The following is an 18,174-nucleotide window of genomic DNA, read 5'->3' as shown; positions in this document are numbered from 1 at the left end:
GTCATTTTCCCATATTTGGTTGTAAAAGAACTTTTTCGACTGATGGCTGCAAGCCTTGTTACTCTATTATCCCCCTGCCAAAAGCCAACTTACATTGGTATCTTTTTTTTTTCCCGAATACGATAGATTCTATTCAACACTTAAGGAGAAAGAGAGATCCAAATGGGTTCAAAGGAGAATTCGAAAGAGACTGAACTACCACCAAACTAGACGAATACCTATGCACCCGCGGATGAAATTTCGAGAAAAACCTGAATTTTTTAAAATGCAAATCAAAGGATTTGAACTTGGTATCTCGACGTCATAAAAGGAGAGTTTTGAATCAAGTTCTTATTATTATTTGATAGTTGCTAAATAGTTTGGTTTCCTTGAGTTTGAGTCATTGAATAGTCCAAGTCCGTTTTGGTTACTGATTTAGGGATGCATTCGATCCGAGCTAGTCAAACAATTTTCTCACAAATTCATAGTTTTATAATTCACAAAATACTATGCTAACGAGATCCAAAATGCATTGTATGGTAGACAACTTGTACAAGCAGATAAATTTCTGCTGAAATAATAGCTTCAGGTAGTTTGCCATTCCAAGAAGCGGAAGGATATTGTCCAAAGACAACATTATTCGGCAGCTTGGCCCTTGATTTTGAAATAGTCAAACGTGGCATCCATGTCAGAATTCTTGCTTATAAGAACCTCCATAAACTCTTCGAATAGGAACCCTCTGAATACTGGTGGATTGCTCGGACTAACAACTGACTTTGCAGGTTCAATGATCCTATTGAAAAGAACATTAATAAAGCTGGCAAATGATGTCCTAGAACAATCTGAATTTGTAACAACTCGGTGCAGAGCACTTTTTAGCTTCCCGTTGCTGATTACCTGCAACAAAAAAAATGAACCAAAACAAAGTCCAAATTTTCATAGGTACTATTTGTTCCACTGTCAGATGAAAATTGTAACTTAAAGCATCCCACTTTCATGAAATTTCACAGAGGGGTTTCAAACAGGCATCTTGAATATATCTTTGTTCATTCAACCCTTTGGATTTGTCACATGCTAAGGTATTAGGAAAAATAATTTTCAAAGTAAATAATTAGTACTTGAGCTGGCATTTTCAGATGTTAAAGTCAAACTATGGAATAGTTCTAATAAAGGGCCACAATTAGTTATAGAAAAAGGCAAGAAAGCAATATATATATATATATATATATATATATATATATATATATATATATATATATATATATATATATATATATATTCTTTTGCAGTAACGACGGAGGCATTACCTCAAGGGCAAAAGATATGTTTATCACGAATGCATTGGGAAGAGGCTCAACCCCATGCCACTGGCCATCCTTAAATAGTTGTAGCCCATAAACATCTTGCTGAAGTAAAGTTATGATGTTTCCATCATAGTGTCCACCCGATCCCAAAGCAGAACCAGGATCAGGGCATGCTGGATAATTATGGATCATCAGGACCAAGTCATAACTATCGAAGTTTTTCTCAGTAAATCCTAATCCTTCATAGATCAGCTCCAAAACTCTCTTGCCTAGTTCTCTCACTTCAACCGTATATGGTCCTATAACCTCTCTGCAAAATAAAAAGTTACTTATAATTGAGCCCTGTTGGCTACGAGAAAATAACTCTAAAAATTAAAAATTCCAAATTTGATTTTGCAAAAACTCAAGAATCAGATGAACTACGGGAAGCCATGATGTTACATACATACCGGTATCTTGCTGGCTTATCGGGCCAAGATTTGACGCAACTCTCAAGAGGATGGCATGGATGCTGCAAAGTGTCTTTCCAGAACGCAAAATCTTGGGTGCTGTATTTTCCAGAACTGGTGTAAAGTTCCCATCCATGTTGTGTATCATCAGCAATCAACATCTCTTTACCCTCAGCAGCTATTGAAAAGAATTCTTGCCCCACACTCTTTGCATCAATCATCAACTTTTCTGGCACTCCATGGTTGATCACCTGTTCCAGTATATTCATCATAGGCAAACGCAATGAAGTCTGACTTTTGCGAACAACATTTTGCTAATACATAGATGTTTAAACTCAAATGTAATACCAGACCTGGAATAATCCAAATTCTTGACTAGCTTTTATGATTTTCTGAACCACAGCACCTCGATCTGCATCACCAAGATCAATCACTGGTATGTCCATGCTTATTGGAGCAAGCTTTCCTGGCCTTTGGTCCACAGGCACAACATAATTTGCTGGCAAAGTTTGCAGACTGGAAGACCAGCTTGAAACCAGGGATGCCATTTTTGTTGTCGCTCGCTTCTCTGCAACAACAATTATGGGAGGTATGTTTGTTGGTGCATGCCAAGGATGAAGACCTTCCTATATAGCCAGAGAAATTTGGCTTTTATCCACCTATGAGGCAGCCAACAATAAGATTCACATGAGATTCAATGGATTGAATTTCAACTATCATTCATGTCGTGTGAGACAGGTAACATCATAAAATATGTAGATTTCTTACATACTAAAAAGATACATTTGATTATTTGTTGCATAATTTTTAGAAATAGGACAGCGCATAAACTTCAGTGACAAATATATCTCTTCTCTATCTTTCCTTGCGAGTATTAACACTAGTTGTGATACTGTCATCTATAATTTCTTAGTCGGTCTCAGGAAAGTAATAATTCTTTTCACAGGGAAAAATATACAATTAAAGCAGCAAAAAGCTCTAATCATAATTTGGATTATACTCAATTTGTCCTTTGTTCTTATTATGAAGAAGATGTGTTCGATCATAACTTTAAATTTTTTTTTTCTTTTGGCAATTTCTTAATCATCTTGTTTTCTCCAAGTATACTACTCCCACACAATATATAGTTATGTCAGGAACATGCACGTATTAATTTAATCCAATCTCTATTAATTTAATTAGTACTATTATGTCATTGACATTTGAGTTTCAACTAAGCAATGACAACTGTATTCTCTTAATCCATAATTAATCCTATTTTTACTAATAAGAATGTTGTACAAACATTATTATTTTTTTGGCTTCATATGCCTTGTGAATAGATAGATATCCATCTCCCATCAGAGTTCGAGAATGTAAATCATTCCATATCTATCTCAACTTGAAAACTATAGGTTTCTTAAAGATTTTATCGGAAGAAACTTGTGTTACATCTTTATTACGGTGGAATTTTTTTTTTTTTTTTTTTGTGTGAAAGTTTAATTCGATGGAAAAACATAGATAAACCACTAATCCCTGTGTTGCACTTGAAACATGCAAAAATTTTCAACCCTATGAATCTTTTCCATCTGTTAATTAATCTCTTCTGTTTCTGTAAATAATTCATCTATTGCACCATAGGTTTCTTTTATAAAAATTCATATATTGCACAATAGTTTTGTTTATGTTTCACAGCTTCGTTGACTTCGAACATGGCTCCAGGTAGATGATTAGCTATAAATAAGGCAAAACAAATGGGATAGATGGTTTACCATAGTCTTGATAAAATTGTTTAATCCGAGTTGTTAGGCTGTCTTTTTCTAAAATATATGGATGGATGATGCAATGTATAATCCATTTATTTTCTAATTTATACGTTTGTCTATGTCTATCTTCCTTTAATACGTTGGAAATGGTAGATCAAAGATTGAATTATGTGTTTTTGTTAATCCCATGACATCAAAGCTGCAAAAGGTCAAAGTTACAAAATAAAACTTTCTTTTATGCCTATGGCAATTTGTTTATTAGACCTTCAATTATTATTTATATTAGATTGTCTCATGTTTATCCTACATGCCAAGTAAGACCAACAGCTACTAGATAACAACTAATTAACGACTAAAATAAACGCTTGTGGAAGAAAATGCAAAATCCGAAGAAAGGGGTTAAAAATAAAAAAGAAATCTGATGCTTGAAAAGTAACCTATTTTTTGGAATCCCAATCAAACTTCCATTGTGAATTGTAACACTCACATGATATGCGGAAAATAACAACATGACGGCCCGTAATTTGATGCTAAGTTACGGACAAATGCTGACCGACCGTTCACTAGGCCTGTCAATCAGGCCTTAATAAAATTCAAATTCGGCTCATATTTAATTCAAATTTAATTTTTAGGCTCGGACTCAGCTCATTTCACTGACAATTAAGGTGGCGTTTGGTTCGCATATCAAAATTGGAATCGGATTCGAAATTGGATATCTTGGGTTTGGAATGAGGTCATTCATTCCAATATATTTATTTGATTCAAGTACCTGGAATGTGTATCATTACTATAGTTGATGTTTGGTTCGTCGACTCTTTCGAAATGAAATATAATAAATATATTATAAACCACATCGTAAATGATACTTATTTGCTCTTTGTAAATGAGATATAAGAAATTTTCACTAATTAAATAAATTAGTATAAATGTATTGGTAAATTTAGTCTAACTAATTAATAATTTCTATTAGTAAACATGTATAATTATTAGTATAATTGATCATATTAATTATATTACATAAATTAATATACATTATATAATACATATAACTAATAATATTATTATTATAAGTTTGTAACTAATTAAATTAAATATTATATATATAATTAAATATAAATATACAAATTTTATAATATAAATATAATTATATAATATATACAAATGTTAATTATACTAATATTTTATATAAATATAATATATATATTACATATTAAATATAGTTATTATTATATATTATTATATTTAAAATAATAATAATTATTATAATTATATAACATATTAATATTTCATACATGTATATATTATAATTATATGCACATATAATATACATTTATAAATATACATATATATTATAAATATAATATTATATAATATTAATAAACTTATAATATATATTATATAAGTATAATTATATTTAACTAAATAATTATAATATATAATTATATAATATAATAATATCATTATTATTAGTTTGTAACTAATTAAATTAAATATTATATATATAATTAATTATAATTATACAAATGTTATAATATAAATATATAATTATAAATATATAATATATAAATATTAATTGTACTAATATTTTATATAAATATAATGCATATTAATATTAGATATAGTAATTATTATATATAATTATATTTAAAATAATAAATATAAATATAATTATCATTATATAATTTATTAATATTATATACATGTTTATATTATAATTATATGCACATATAATATGCATTTATAAATATACATATATTATAGATATATTATTATATAATATCAATAAATTTATAATATATATTATATAAATATAATTATATTTAACTAAATAATTATAATATATATTTATATAATATACTAATATTATAATTATGTATATATTATAATATATCTAATTTATATAATATATATAAATATTAATTATACTAAATATTATGTAATCGGTAAAGATTTTAGAATCACACTTAGGTTTTGGACAAACCCACCCTTTTACTAAGGAATGGAGGGATGCTAAATTTTTAGAAATCATTCCAAGATTTCAATTCCCATTCCAGTGAACCAAACATCAATTATGAAATTTATTCCATTTCTTCGTTTCGATACCCTTTTACCAAACGCCCCCTAAGAGTCGTCAGATCCAATGGATCGAATTCGAACTGACTGACACGATCCTATTGACAATCCTACCATTCATTCCTGTTGAAGGGAAATAGGCTACCGGTCAAACCAGTCGAATTACACTTATCCCAATCTTGTTCGCTCTCCCTGCAAAGCCCATCACATCATCATCCTCATTCTTCAGCCACTGGTGGACTCCTTCTCTGCCACCCACCATGTAAGTACCAACCATCCCAACTCCAAAATTTTCCTAATAATTCAGCCCATCTATAAGCGGCCTCCAACAAACTGAATGATATTTTATTTGAAACACCCAGTTTTTATTTGCATCTTTTGCTATAAAAGAGGATGCAATGGTTAGGAGAAATGGAGTAAAGGCTACTTGGAGCAATTGCCGCCGGTATAGGAGAGAGATGTCGTAGGAAAGACTGGTTCCATATTAAAAAAAAAATGGTGGCTGAAATACCCAATGTGCCTTTTTCTCTTACCTGCAAATGCTTTGGTGTTTTGTTTATAAAAGCAAAATTTACATCTTCAGTTTTGCCATAGTTGTTGTTGCTGCAGGTGGTGGACTTGAACTGCCATCGCTGGACCCCTAAATTTTTTAGATGATGGAACCAATTAGTATATTAGTATCTCCCGCGAATTTGGCATGAATACATGATAGGTTTCTGAGTTCTAATCGAGGAGGTCATTGGTCAACGATGATCTATGGTCCACTTCAGTATTGTAACCGGGTAGCATTCTTTTATTTATTTTTTTTTTTGGAGCAACCGGGTAGCACTCTTAGTACCGAGGCTTTAAGAGAGAGAGAGGGAGAAGAGTTGATTTTTTTTTTCGACACTGTGGGTATCCGGGACTACCCGACTAATTTCACAATGCCCAGTTAGAGCCTGTGTTTTCAAACTCGGACCGGACCGGCCGGTCCGACCGGTTGAATCGAAAACCAGTGGTGTGTCCGGTCCGAGTTGATCATCAAAACCGAGAAATTCAAAATCCGGTCAATTCCGGTCAAAACTCGGGTTTGACCGGGTTTGACCGGTACAGAACCGGAAAAACCGGTCCAACAGGAACTTTTGCAAAAAAAGTTCAAACTTTTTTAATATTATATTTTGGCCCCCTAAATTGTGAAAACTTATTAATATACCTCAAATATTTCATACTTTATAAATATTGTCCTAAAATTTGATGTTATTTTTCAATTAAATCCATAATTTTAATTCTAATCTTGTTAATGTTTATTAAATAATATAAATTGTTACTTGATTGTTCTAATTTCTTTGTATTTTCTTGTTAAATATATTTGAAACATCAAATATATATGAATATACCTTTATTAATATCAATATGTTATTGGATATTTTATATACAATAATTTAATTTTTAAATAATTTTTATTTATGACGTCATCCGGTTCGACCCCTATCGACCCCCGGTCGAACCCATTGACCCCTGACCCCTGACCTCGGCCGAGTCGATATCCGGTCCGGTTCTGAAAACATAGGTTAGAGCGGGCCTGACCGATACCTACGACGTAAACAATTGGGTTGCGGACTGGAATCGAATCCAAGTGGACTTGGAGTAAAGACCCCGCCTCCACCATCCGAACAATCGAGCACGGGCGAGAAGAGTCGGTTGGGGTTGGGGTTGGGGAGAAAGGCACAAAGGAGAAGAGGAGATGTTGGGTAGCCAACAACTGTGGAGTAGAGTAGAGTAGTTCGCTGCCAAGAGGGTTTTAAAACTGAATTCCTTGACCTGCATTTTTATCCAGAATTTTTTGAAAATTTCACTAACGGATGCAAAGGAGGCCTCGTTTGGTTCAGTGGCGGTTCAGTTCCCTTCGAATTTTTCATTAATTCCCTTGGTCCATTCCTTTCCTTTAGTGTAGCATAGGAGTAGGTCTAGGATAAAATTTTAGGGAAAAGTGATGTTTAATTGTAAATTAAAATATTGGGAGCACTCGTTTGGCTCAGTGACGGTTCAATCCCCTTCGAATTCTCCATTAACCCCCTTGGATCCACCCCTTCTCTTTAGTGTAGAATAAAAGTAGGTCTAAAATAGAATTCTAGGGAAAGGTGGTGTTTAGTTGTAAATTAAAATATTGGAATCTGTTCTTTGTAATATTAAGGTTTAACAAAGCATCAGGCAATAGCAGGTGCGTGTAATTTACAAGATGACAGTAGTGTCTATCATCTAACTAGTACTATATATATATATATATATAGTACTATGCATACCCACTCACATCATATATTACTAACCTATACATAGCATTATACCTTATCTCTCGGTTCACTGGTCCATAATTTTTCACCCAATGAATACACATGGAGCTGGTGTATTTCAGGAATGAAGACATGATTTATGATGCCTGTTGATTGATGCATATTGTCCAAATCTCAGTTAGCCAGCATTCAAAGTAATTGTTTTGTCAAATTAGTAGATGGTGACTCTAGAAAATTTGATTGTTTAACCTGCGAGGAATTATCAATTTGAAGGAAGTTGGAAGACTGATTCAAATTCTTGTTTGCTTAGATCCACATGTATGAAGATACAAATCAAATTTTGACAAATTAATACATAGATAAACTAAGTAGTAAACTCAAGACAAGGATATTAGATAGGTAATTCAGAATCTGTTTTGATACAATCCAGACGCAATTTTTAAATTTAATAGAAGCAAGCAGAGACTCTTTTTTTTCCCTCTTTTTCTTTAAGGAGGATAAATAGTGATTATCCACTAATCCTTTAATAATTCGAAGCCGTGATCTCTTGATTTACAGATGAAGGTTCTTGCCAACTAGATCACACTTAGTTGTCAATGTATAACTTGTTGAAACCAAGCATTATTGTGTGGTTTAAAAACTGCACCAATTCTATTCCTGGAAAGGCTGACTAAGAAGAGAAAATTCAACAGGTGAAAAGGGTAAAGTCCATTTACCACAAAAACCCAAACCACTCAAGGGGAAAAAAGGAAATGAAACCAGCTGTTAAAAGAATTGCAGATGTGACTTGAAATCTGCCAACTTTTTTTTATTAACCTTGTGTTGGTTCATTGGAGAATAAATTATGTTAGCTTGTTTAAAAGATGCTTATTAATTTGAGGTCCCTGCATGAAATAATAAACCATATTACTGTTATGTTTTATCTCAGATAATCGTACATAGATGTACTAAATTCAGGGGATGAAAACAATAGAAATTTATGCCAAGAAATTTATCTATTCCTTCAAATGCTTCCTGGAGATGAAGTGAATATGCCACAGGGATGCGCCCAGAAGCTGATTTTTATTTATAAATACATCCTGGAGTTGGAGACGTTGGACACTTCTGAACCATAATTCTGCTTAATCTGAAGCAGTAATTTGTTGCTAAAGAAGCTGAATGCACTCCGCATGCCCAATGAATTTACAGCCATTACTTGAACAAAGGAGAAAAGAGTCTCTCTAAAACCAGCTCAAAATCCAGTAAACCTTTAAGAAAAACACTTTTGCTTAAAGGTGGGTGAAAATGGATTATTTTTCTTCAGAAGACAGTCATACATTGGTCTAAGTTTCAGCTTTACCCTCCTCTCATTCAATGCAATATCCAAGCCTAACTTTCACAAACACAGCAATTTTTGCAGCCACTACAAGATAATCCACTGAGTGACCATATATAGGAAACATCCTCTCATGTAATCCATAATTCTTGTTCAAATAACCAGACTTACAGGTTCCTATCATAACAAAGTTTCACTTAAAAGTTCCAGTTAGGAGTATACTAATATTTACACATAATATATCTTAACCATGCTAAGTATATGGGCAGGGAAGCAAAGCATATTAACAAAAACTTTCAATTCTTAAACGCTCTCCCTGGAAAACCCACAAAGAAAGCGCCTATGCTAGGGAGAACTACAATTAACTTTTTAACATATTAAAATGAGCTTGTTCTTCGAAGCTGATATCTTGGTTCAGAAGAGGAATCTAGTGGCAGCATCTTTTCCAATTCCTGCACAAAAGGTACATTTAGCATGAGCTGACATCACCACAATAAGAACTGCTTGCACTACATCATTTTGAATATATGCAAATAACAATCACAAACAAGGATCTGTCAAAAGAGACACTGAAAAGGTTCCACCAAACTTGCAAAAGAATTTGATATAAATTATATGCTCTATTATTAAAAAAATATGCACAGAAGATTACAGCCTTGACATTCTAGATGGTTTCCATTTTCCCTTTTTTGTCATCTCTTTGTTTTTAATCCATCAATCCTGAATTTATGATGTAATCTTGCACATCTACAGCAGTTATCAATCTGGTGAAGGTTCACCAGGCCTGTAAGGTATTAAATCTCGTGCTGATTTTAGCCAAGCACTTCTAAAGTGCATTTACAAAACCACACCACCAACCCCCCCCCCCAGGGCCCTCTTTTCTGCCTCCCTTCCACAGACAAGAACATTAAAGGAAAACAGTTTCCATTTATACACGAGAAGAAACCCATTCTCCTGAGCTGCCTTTAAGAGGTAATCTTTCATTATGGCTGTCTTAGATACAAAGTACCATGTGCACGATAAGAGCACTAGCAATGTCATTTATTTGATCCTATCATTGTTATTTTACAAAGGACCAAATTGCGTCAAGTAATAAGCTGATGGATTCAGCATTCTTCAGTATTAACTTCATTGATCGCAATAAATGCTATGACTAGACCCAAGAAGAGGATATATGTGGTAAACATGGCAATTAATGCAAGCAAAATTTAGTTTAGGGTTCCAATGAACTCTAATCACATCAATTTTCAAGCACGTCCTGTATCTCTAAAGTCATTGGACAGTGACAGACACCAATACAACCATGAGCAAACTAGAAGCAGTAAAGTGCATGGCTTTGTCAAACATGTGATTGGGGCATTACCTCGTTTTATTCATTCCAAATCCTGAGAAGAATTGTGGGGAAAAAATAAAAGGATTCATGTATATAGTAAACGCCACACTAAGATAACAGGCTAGAACTGAATTCAAGTTTTAAAATTTGAGGCTATCTCTAATTTGACTTGACCTACTTAACAAACAAAGCTCAAAAAGCTATAGCTCAGGTTCAACACGACTCCTCTGCAGTGACCAAACACATGATACTCAGGTAAGCATATGCAGATGGGTCAAGTACCTCTCTTGGAATGTCAACCTGAAAAGGATTCCTGGGTCACGTTTTTAATACTACCACGGTTCCTAATACTTGGCTAAGTTGCAGATGGGTCATATGAAGCATACTTTCTTCACACTAAGTGCAAAATTATCCTTCATATTTCAGACGATCAATCTATCTATTTTGAAGTTAAAATATGCACAATTTCTGATCAGAAAAGCATGAGACAGACAAAAGCACCCATGACTTCATCCCAGTTCATCGTGGATACAACTCCAGAGAAAGCAATATAAGCAAAATTTTCATCTCAAATTGTACGTAGGCACTTAAGCTGAATTATAAACCACTAGTCTAGATCCTTTCTTCCTGATACTCTTATTCTCCATTAAATTTGCAAATTATTTGCTTGGCCATGGCTCCTATACCATCCGGTCATGACTCATGCCTCAAAACCCAAGAGGTGAATCCTTTGACCTGTTGGAGCATGAATAAATTTACATGAAATGATTACTGTTCATAACATATTCCTTCAAAGTGAATATCCATAATCTAAAAGAACAAATGACATCTCCCAACTTTAAATTACTAAAGACTTGAAGACTTGCAACATTCCTACCACAACTCAAGTAAATATAGGATCCGATAGAAAGCTTAAAGCTCTAGCTTCAACAGAACCTTTCGCCACTGAAAATCATAATGCTTTAGAGACAGATATAGTAACCATTTACTTCTAAAATTGGTTAAAACTCCATTAACTTCCATAGCCAGCTATATATCCTTCTTTTACATTCAAACAATAACCATTACATAATGAGCTAAAGTCCAAAATGTAGCAAAACATCTCATGAATTGTTCAATCAAGGAAAAACCCAACATGATCACACCCAGAAATCATGATGTTCTATGCCTGTTTGGCTCACGAATTTTTTGCCTGTCTTTCTTCTATGAGTTTTTTAACAACTTTACCTACAAGAAACTCAAAAAAGTTCTCAAAGATTTTAAAATATACACCTCAAAATACCCAAAAAATGCACAAAAAAATTTCCTTTCTTTCCTTTCTTTTTCTTCCCCCACCACCAGCTCCGCCACCGGCCAGCGCCGTCCGACGCCAATGCCAGCATCTCCCTTTTTCTTTCTTTTTTTCCCCCTCTCCTCCTCCCTTTCTTGTCCTCCTCCCTCTCTCCCTCTCCTCTTTCCCCTCCTCCTCCCTTTCTCCCTTCCCCCGGCCCCCCTTACCCTCCCCCTCCCCCGCTCCCCTCTGATCGCGCGGAGTGTTTTTGTTGGGGGGGGGGGGGAGAGGAAGAGAAGGAGACGGAGAAGGAAGGGAGGAGGAGAGAGGGTGAAAAAAAGAGGGGTGAGGTGGTGGCAGTTGCCGGCAGCCGGTGGTGGGAGGAAGGGAGGAAGAAGAAGAAAGGGAAAAGAAAATGAAAAAGAAAGAAAACGAAAAAGAAAAAGAAAAAGGAAAAGGGAAAAAGAAAAAAAAAAGAAATTTTTTCTCCAAACCCTCAAATCTACTAAAGTTTTTCTACAATTTCTATAGTAAGCTATAGTAAAGTCTTATACAAACACCCAAAAAACTCACCATCCAAACGGGACAGCTACTTCATTACACACATGCGCCGCGATACTATTTAAAATCACAGACCATAAGGCCTTTCTTGGGCTTAATAGGAAAGAACCAAAGTGAAGCGAACACATAATTGAAGCCAATGCATTCTTCTGTATATGGTATTATTTCATGTAGAGATATGCTTAAGCAATGATAACATACATAAATATTAATAAATAACAATTGATGTGTATATGATATATTATGGAGTAGCATAGAGGTAATAATAGCATCAAAGACTAGAAGTACAAACTAAGACCCCATAACAAACAACATAGGGACCATTAAAGAAAGATATAGTCAAAACAGTGGAAGCAGATAACTAAATCTCAAGATCGAAGCACTTAAAGCAATTCAAAATGAATGCCTATTCAACTCTTAATGATCTTAATCAATCAAGTTGATAAAAATGGACGGTTTACCCAACTTATTATCCATTAAACTATGCTTTTGACCCCATAAAGTAATTATGCACTTCACTAGTCAATTGTCAAGAGAAGACAAAAAGAGCAAAAATAGCTTAAAGAAAAGAAATGCCAACACAGGAAAAAAAATTCAAGAAGTGTGTTTTTTTCTTTTAAATGTGCTTCATGTGCTTTCTCAAGGTTGCGTCATTTTTTTTTTCATTGTCACTTAGATGTGCACTTTTATCTTCTATGTTTTCCATACTGTAAGAATTTCAGTCTCTGACTCAGCAATAACTCTGTGTTGCTGCAATTTAATCATTTCACCACTTCAAAAGGTTAGTTCCTTGTCCATCCTCTGGAAGCCTGGAATTGCAACATTGCAAATACTCATCCATTTTCAGAAACTAGAACCGTTGGTTGGCAAAAAGTTGACAGGACAATGCCAGCGCTTGTCATTTGCTACTATGCCTCTCTATTTTATTCAGCAAACATTTTGAACCAGTTATCTTTCTAGAAATTCTGTTGGATGCAAGTGGATACATTGATTGAAGATCATTCTAAGAACTAAAAGAGGCATCAGAGAATTTCCAGTATAGGAGTCCTCAAAAATATTACATTTCATGTATGGAAAACATTAAATGTCTCAATCAGAAGGAAGCACAAAATCAATTTTAGACCCAAACTACTGATGTCTACATGAGGTCTGAGCATTAAAAAGTTAAAAAACAATTCTTTCTGTCTGAATTAACTGGACTATAGAAAATCGTGCACTTAAACTGCTGATGTGTACCTGAGGCCTGAGCATGAAAGAGTTAAAAACAATTCTTTCTGTCTGAATTAACTGAACTATAGAAAATCGAGCACTTATTCTCCCCCACTCCCATAATTCTCTTCACAAATTAAAATACGGGAGTAGGTTGTATCAAGTATATGATACTCAGTTGTTCCGTGATCATAACACTTTGGAATTGTTAGATATCCTATTTAGTTCATAGTAATGCTTGTATATTGAAGACATAAGCAATATAACTCAATCATATACTCACATTTGCATTCAACAAGTTGCACATGGAGTTTGGGGAGGCCACTGTTGGCCCAACCTAAAAAGCAATGTACAAGCTGATAAATAGTTACAAACATTTGGCAGTTGTACTGCTTTAAAAGAGATCCAAAATAAGTATCAAGTTTTCCAGAAGACTTTAATAGAGTGATCAACCAACTTCATGATTGGATGTAACTTCCCAAGGTATGGATTGCAATGTTGTACCAGTTACAGAAATTAGACCTCTGTAGTTGAAGTTATCTCTCATCAAGTTTATGGTTCTCAGATGTCTCATCAATTAGTTACCCCAAGATTGGAAGCTCAACAGAATGAAAAATTAGGATGATGAAAAATGGCAGGGGTAAGCGACTCGCAGGCTAGGAGTAAGCTCCTATGGAGTAAAGAGATAGGGTCAATGGCAGGCTTACTCCTACTGTTTGAATTGGGGGTGCACAAGTTTTAGTATAAAGGCTCTGATGCAAACCAAAAGCAAAGGTAATTGTATTGTTGGTACTAAACAAGCTTAAAGGAGTGCCTTGTCCTTTTCAGAGCTACTAGGATGAAACCAGATCAAGATATCATTTCCTAGGAATGCTAGTAGAGCACTTGAAGAGGATGGGGCTGATTCAGAACTACACCCATTATATTAACAAAGGGTAAAGAGGTGAAGAACATCTTCCAGACTTTGTTCAGCCTGTGGACTTGGTCACCAAGTCATGACAGCAGATATTTGCCGACTTCTACAAGGGTTGCAGTCTGATTTGACAGGAGTTTGAGAAAGTTGCTAAATGTCTTCACCAGATTGGCCCGCCTAGGCAAGCTTGAGGTCCAAAAGAAGGAACAAAGCCCAACCTCCAATTCATGGAATAAGTAAAATAACGTTAAAAGTTGAGGTGCTTCACTTCTGCCTTTGAGCTCCCACTTATCCTACACCTCCCAAGTCATCTCACATTAGTCGAGCTAGTGTCAAGCTCAACATCCTCTCGCCAAGCCCATTCCCTTGGCTGTGGTTTAGCTGGATAGTAGACAGTGACAGTGGGAATATAGTTATTCCATTCATGTGCATCACTAATTACTGATGTTAGCCATACATGAAAAGTTCAGCATTTGTTGGGGCCTTAAAGCTGTTTTAACAATTAACAAAGTGGGCCGGAGACTTGTCAATATGCACTAGTGCCAGACAGATATTACCTTCCAATGCATGCAGTTCACCAAAACAAGCTAACTCCACAGAACCCCTACATAGAGGTTTCTCCAGAAGAAAAGATGCAGGAAATAAAGGACTGCTAAAAAAGTAGCAACAGCAGCTCAATAGCCATAATAAATTTGACGACAACAGCAATAAAACCAGACAGACCAGGTCAAGTCATATCATCACAATACTGACATGTTTAACCATTCTCACAATGACTCGTGTGAATGTCATACAGAATAAAGTTGCAATGTCAGACAACATTCCATACTTAAGTAACCAAGGCTAAAATAACATCAACAAGCAAATATGACCTATCGACTAAGGCAAGCGTCATGAAATTAATTTGAGCAAGGTCAACAAATTTGTCCTTTGTATCTGACTAAAGCCTTTCCTGGTCAGATCTAGAATTTTTTCATAAAGAAACATCTTTGAGCGCAAATGTTGCATCTAAAACATAAGCAGCCTGAATAATAATAAACTAAATAGCATCAGTTAGTTTTATAGCAAAAAGTTTTTAATAGTTGAAAGCGACAAAGACATGGGGCAAATCAAATTAGTAAATTAAGAATTAAGGACAGCAGGAAACATATGACACCACGTCCTTTTTCTTCCTGTATAGCATCAGACTAAAGATTCCTGCACCTGAATATAAGGGTAAGAAAGATACCTTTATTTGGGAATGAGGTATAACACAACGTGGAACATTTGAAAAAACTAAATTGAGCAAGGATTAATACACTATCAAGATGAAGTTTAGAAATCTATCCTGAATAGGAGATTCTAAACTCTGCAAAGACCATACAGCATGTCTTTATTGTCAGAAAAGATAAGCATTAGCAGAGAATGAACTCACAAGTATTCTCAACATGCTTAGGTAAGAAATTTGCAGAATACAAGGTATTTCCCTGACATTCATGCAGTAGAGTATACCACTACAACTATTATACTTGAAACTAAGAAACCTCCCACAATTAAAGAGTCCACCCTTCCCCCTCTAATGTTTGCTAAGACTTTCTAATCAAAACCTTCTCAAGAAAACAAGATTCTACTCAAAAGAGAAGTGTTAGCCAGGACCACAGATTTGTAACTAATAATGAAATTAGACTGCAAGAACTTTGCACAAATAAGTAAATAGTGTATTTCAACTGTCACCCCTGCTAACTCAAAAACAATGAAATGGTTCATCCTTAGTAGGCATTGCCTGACAAAAGTAGTAATAAGGAACAACTATCATCACCTAATCCTAAACCCAATGCCAATATAAATCTATGGGACAATTCTTTTACATAATTTTCAGGATTGCTCCAATCAGATTCTGAACACTGATCTCAAGTCATGTTCAGACACCATCTTTTACATAATTCTCAATATTGTTCCAATCAGATTCTCAATAGTTACGTCAATTCATGATCAGATACTGCCTCCAATATTTTCAACTAAATTCAAGATAGAAGTACGACAAGAACAGATAGGTGATGCAAAAGAACAGAGATCAGAGGTTTTACCTTCTCTTTCTTCAGCTTTATATTTTCCTCTTCAAGACGTGAAACCTTGGTCACCAGCTCATTGTGGTATGCCTGTAAATGACCAAAAAATCTTCTAGGATCAATCCATCTTAAAGGGCCAAAAAAAGGCTGAATGGAAAACCTAGCCGAAAATGGCAAACCAAAGCAGCAGCCTTGCCTGTTTTCTTGCTCGCGACCGTGCAGCAGATTCCCTATTCTTGATTTTTCTTCTTAGCCTCCGTTCAATTGTTTTCTCTACATCTGCAGAATTCCTCTTCCTTCCAGGCAAAGGGCTGTCTGATAGAGCATCAAGTGAAACAGTTGGTGACAAACCAATTTGTGGAGTAAAATTCTGTGCAGTCAACGTGCTATCCAACACCATTTCAGGTGCCAAAGAAGCATCAGCGACAAAAAGCCCTGCTTTCACCAAGAAATCCTCCAAAGTCGTTTCCCCAAGAGTTGACTGACTATCAATATCCTCAAGGCTCTTCATCTTCTGGCCTAACTGGATAGCTCTCCACACCTCATCAACTGTCTTCCCGCTAAAAGCCCTGGCTAGGGTGAGGCTAGCCTGTCGCTGAAGAGCAGCTGCTGGCGAGGAATTACTGATGTCCAACCCTGTATTTGCCTCTGCAGTGCACACATTTTTAAGCAATTCATCAAGGTTCATGCTACCAAGTGGTTTACCTAAGTTACCCAATTGATTCTCTACTTCATCAAGTGTCAAACTAAACCAAGAATTCTGCCTGGCCAATGGTGGTTGTAAGTGTGATTGTTGCCCGCTTCCATGAGAACCCATTGTCTGAAACCCCATCCACCAACACTTCCAACCTCAACAACCAACAAAGAACCTACTCTGAACAACATAACTTCCATCATCAAGACAAAAAGCAAAGTGAAATAAAAAATGGCCGTTTCCACATCAAAGCATAAAAACCTAAAATTGATGTCAAAAAGTTGCAGTTTTTACACATATATAGATATAATTGGAAAAAAGGTCAGCTCTGGAATCTCCAATTAGACTCCCCAAATTGCACACAAATGCTCCTATTGAACATAGACATCACATATGAAGGAAAAGATTTTTAAATCCAAGTTCAAGAAAATAAATATCATTTCTCACAATCTCTTTGAATTAGAATCAAAGGGAAGTAAAAACAAGACGAACCAACAAATACATATGCAAGAAAAGGAAGGGAAGAAAAAAAGAGAGAAAACTTGAACAATAATTTGCAGCAGCATTAGCAAAAAGGAAAGAATAACAGTAAAATTATGAAATATTGGACTAACAGTGAAATTATTACCTGGCAGCAGCAGAGGATCTTCTGATCTGAATTTCACAGAGAGAGTGTGTGTGAGAGTAGCAAAAAGAGCCTTTTTTCCTCCGTATGTGGATCCACGTACGAGGTGAGAAATGGACCAAAATTCTCTCTTGTACTTATTAGTTTTTAGTATTTTTATAGATTCTCTAGACAAATGATTAATCACAAAAACTCCCCCTAAGTTTTTTTTTTTTCGGTCACACAGGAGTATCCCAGCATTTTCTGAGGCTGTACGGAGCCCGCCCAAGGATGCACAGCAATTTAGCACAGTAAGGTTTGAACTGGTAACCTACGGGATACTACCGGACGTGGTTACTAGCTGAACTCCCTGCTGGGGCTTCAAAAACTCCCCCTGAGTCATTTTT

General features: G+C 35.1%; 2 protein-coding genes across 3 annotated transcripts; both read right to left on the bottom strand.

Annotated features, from left to right (window-relative positions):
- Positions 1-437: 437 nt before the first annotated feature.
- On the bottom strand, positions 438-2,417 carry LOC113724493 (hyoscyamine 6-dioxygenase). The gene is made up of 4 exons (XM_027247409.2): positions 2,086-2,417; positions 1,733-1,983; positions 1,287-1,593; positions 438-876 (listed from the first exon to the last, which is right to left on the bottom strand). Exons 1-4 carry the CDS (start codon positions 2,278-2,280, stop codon positions 616-618), a joined length of 1,014 nt encoding a protein of 337 aa, XP_027103210.2. The 5' UTR covers positions 2,281-2,417; the 3' UTR covers positions 438-615.
- Positions 2,418-9,223: 6,806 nt separating this feature from the next.
- Positions 9,224-18,174, bottom strand: LOC140034963 (ABSCISIC ACID-INSENSITIVE 5-like protein 2). 2 transcript variants are annotated; one of them, XM_072073905.1, is made up of 4 exons: positions 17,792-18,174; positions 16,666-17,343; positions 16,488-16,559; positions 9,224-9,587 (listed from the first exon to the last, which is right to left on the bottom strand). In XM_072073905.1, the coding sequence occupies exons 2-4, from the start codon at positions 17,299-17,301 to the stop codon at positions 9,513-9,515; spliced, it is 783 nt and encodes a 260-aa protein (XP_071930006.1). In that variant the 5' UTR covers positions 17,302-17,343; positions 17,792-18,174; the 3' UTR covers positions 9,224-9,512. The 2 variants fall into 2 exon arrangements, 1 of the variants encoding a protein (XP_071930006.1); XR_011838849.1 differs by having other exon boundaries at positions 16,488-17,338; positions 17,792-18,172.

This window comes from Coffea arabica, chromosome 1c, assembly GCF_036785885.1.
Source record: "Coffea arabica cultivar ET-39 chromosome 1c, Coffea Arabica ET-39 HiFi, whole genome shotgun sequence".
Lineage (NCBI taxonomy): Eukaryota > Viridiplantae > Streptophyta > Magnoliopsida > Gentianales > Rubiaceae > Coffea > Coffea arabica.
The sequence above is the reverse complement of the archived record's forward strand: the minus strand, read 5'-3'. Positions and strand labels throughout refer to the sequence as shown.

Excerpts from the sequence above, each read along its gene's own strand:
- LOC113724493 (XM_027247409.2), bottom strand. The coding sequence starts at position 2,280 with ATGGCATCCCTGGTTTCAAGCTGGTCTTCCAGTCTGCAAACTTTGCCA. Across the intron at positions 1,984-2,085 it reads AAGAATTTGGATTATTCCAG|GTGATCAACCATGGAGTGCC; the intron begins GTCTGGTATTAC and ends ATACTGGAACAG. Across the intron at positions 877-1,286 it reads ACATATCTTTTGCCCTTGAG|GTAATCAGCAACGGGAAGCT; the intron begins GTAATGCCTCCG and ends TTTTTGTTGCAG.
- LOC140034963 (XM_072073905.1), bottom strand. The coding sequence starts at position 17,301 with ATGGGGTTTCAGACAATGGGTTCTCATGGAAGCGGGCAACAATCACAC. Across the intron at positions 16,560-16,665 it reads GGTCGCGAGCAAGAAAACAG|GCATACCACAATGAGCTGGT; the intron begins GCAAGGCTGCTG and ends GGTCATTTACAG. Across the intron at positions 9,588-16,487 it reads TAAAGCTGAAGAAAGAGAAG|GAATTGGAAAAGATGCTGCC; the intron begins GTAAAACCTCTG and ends CCTTTTGTGCAG.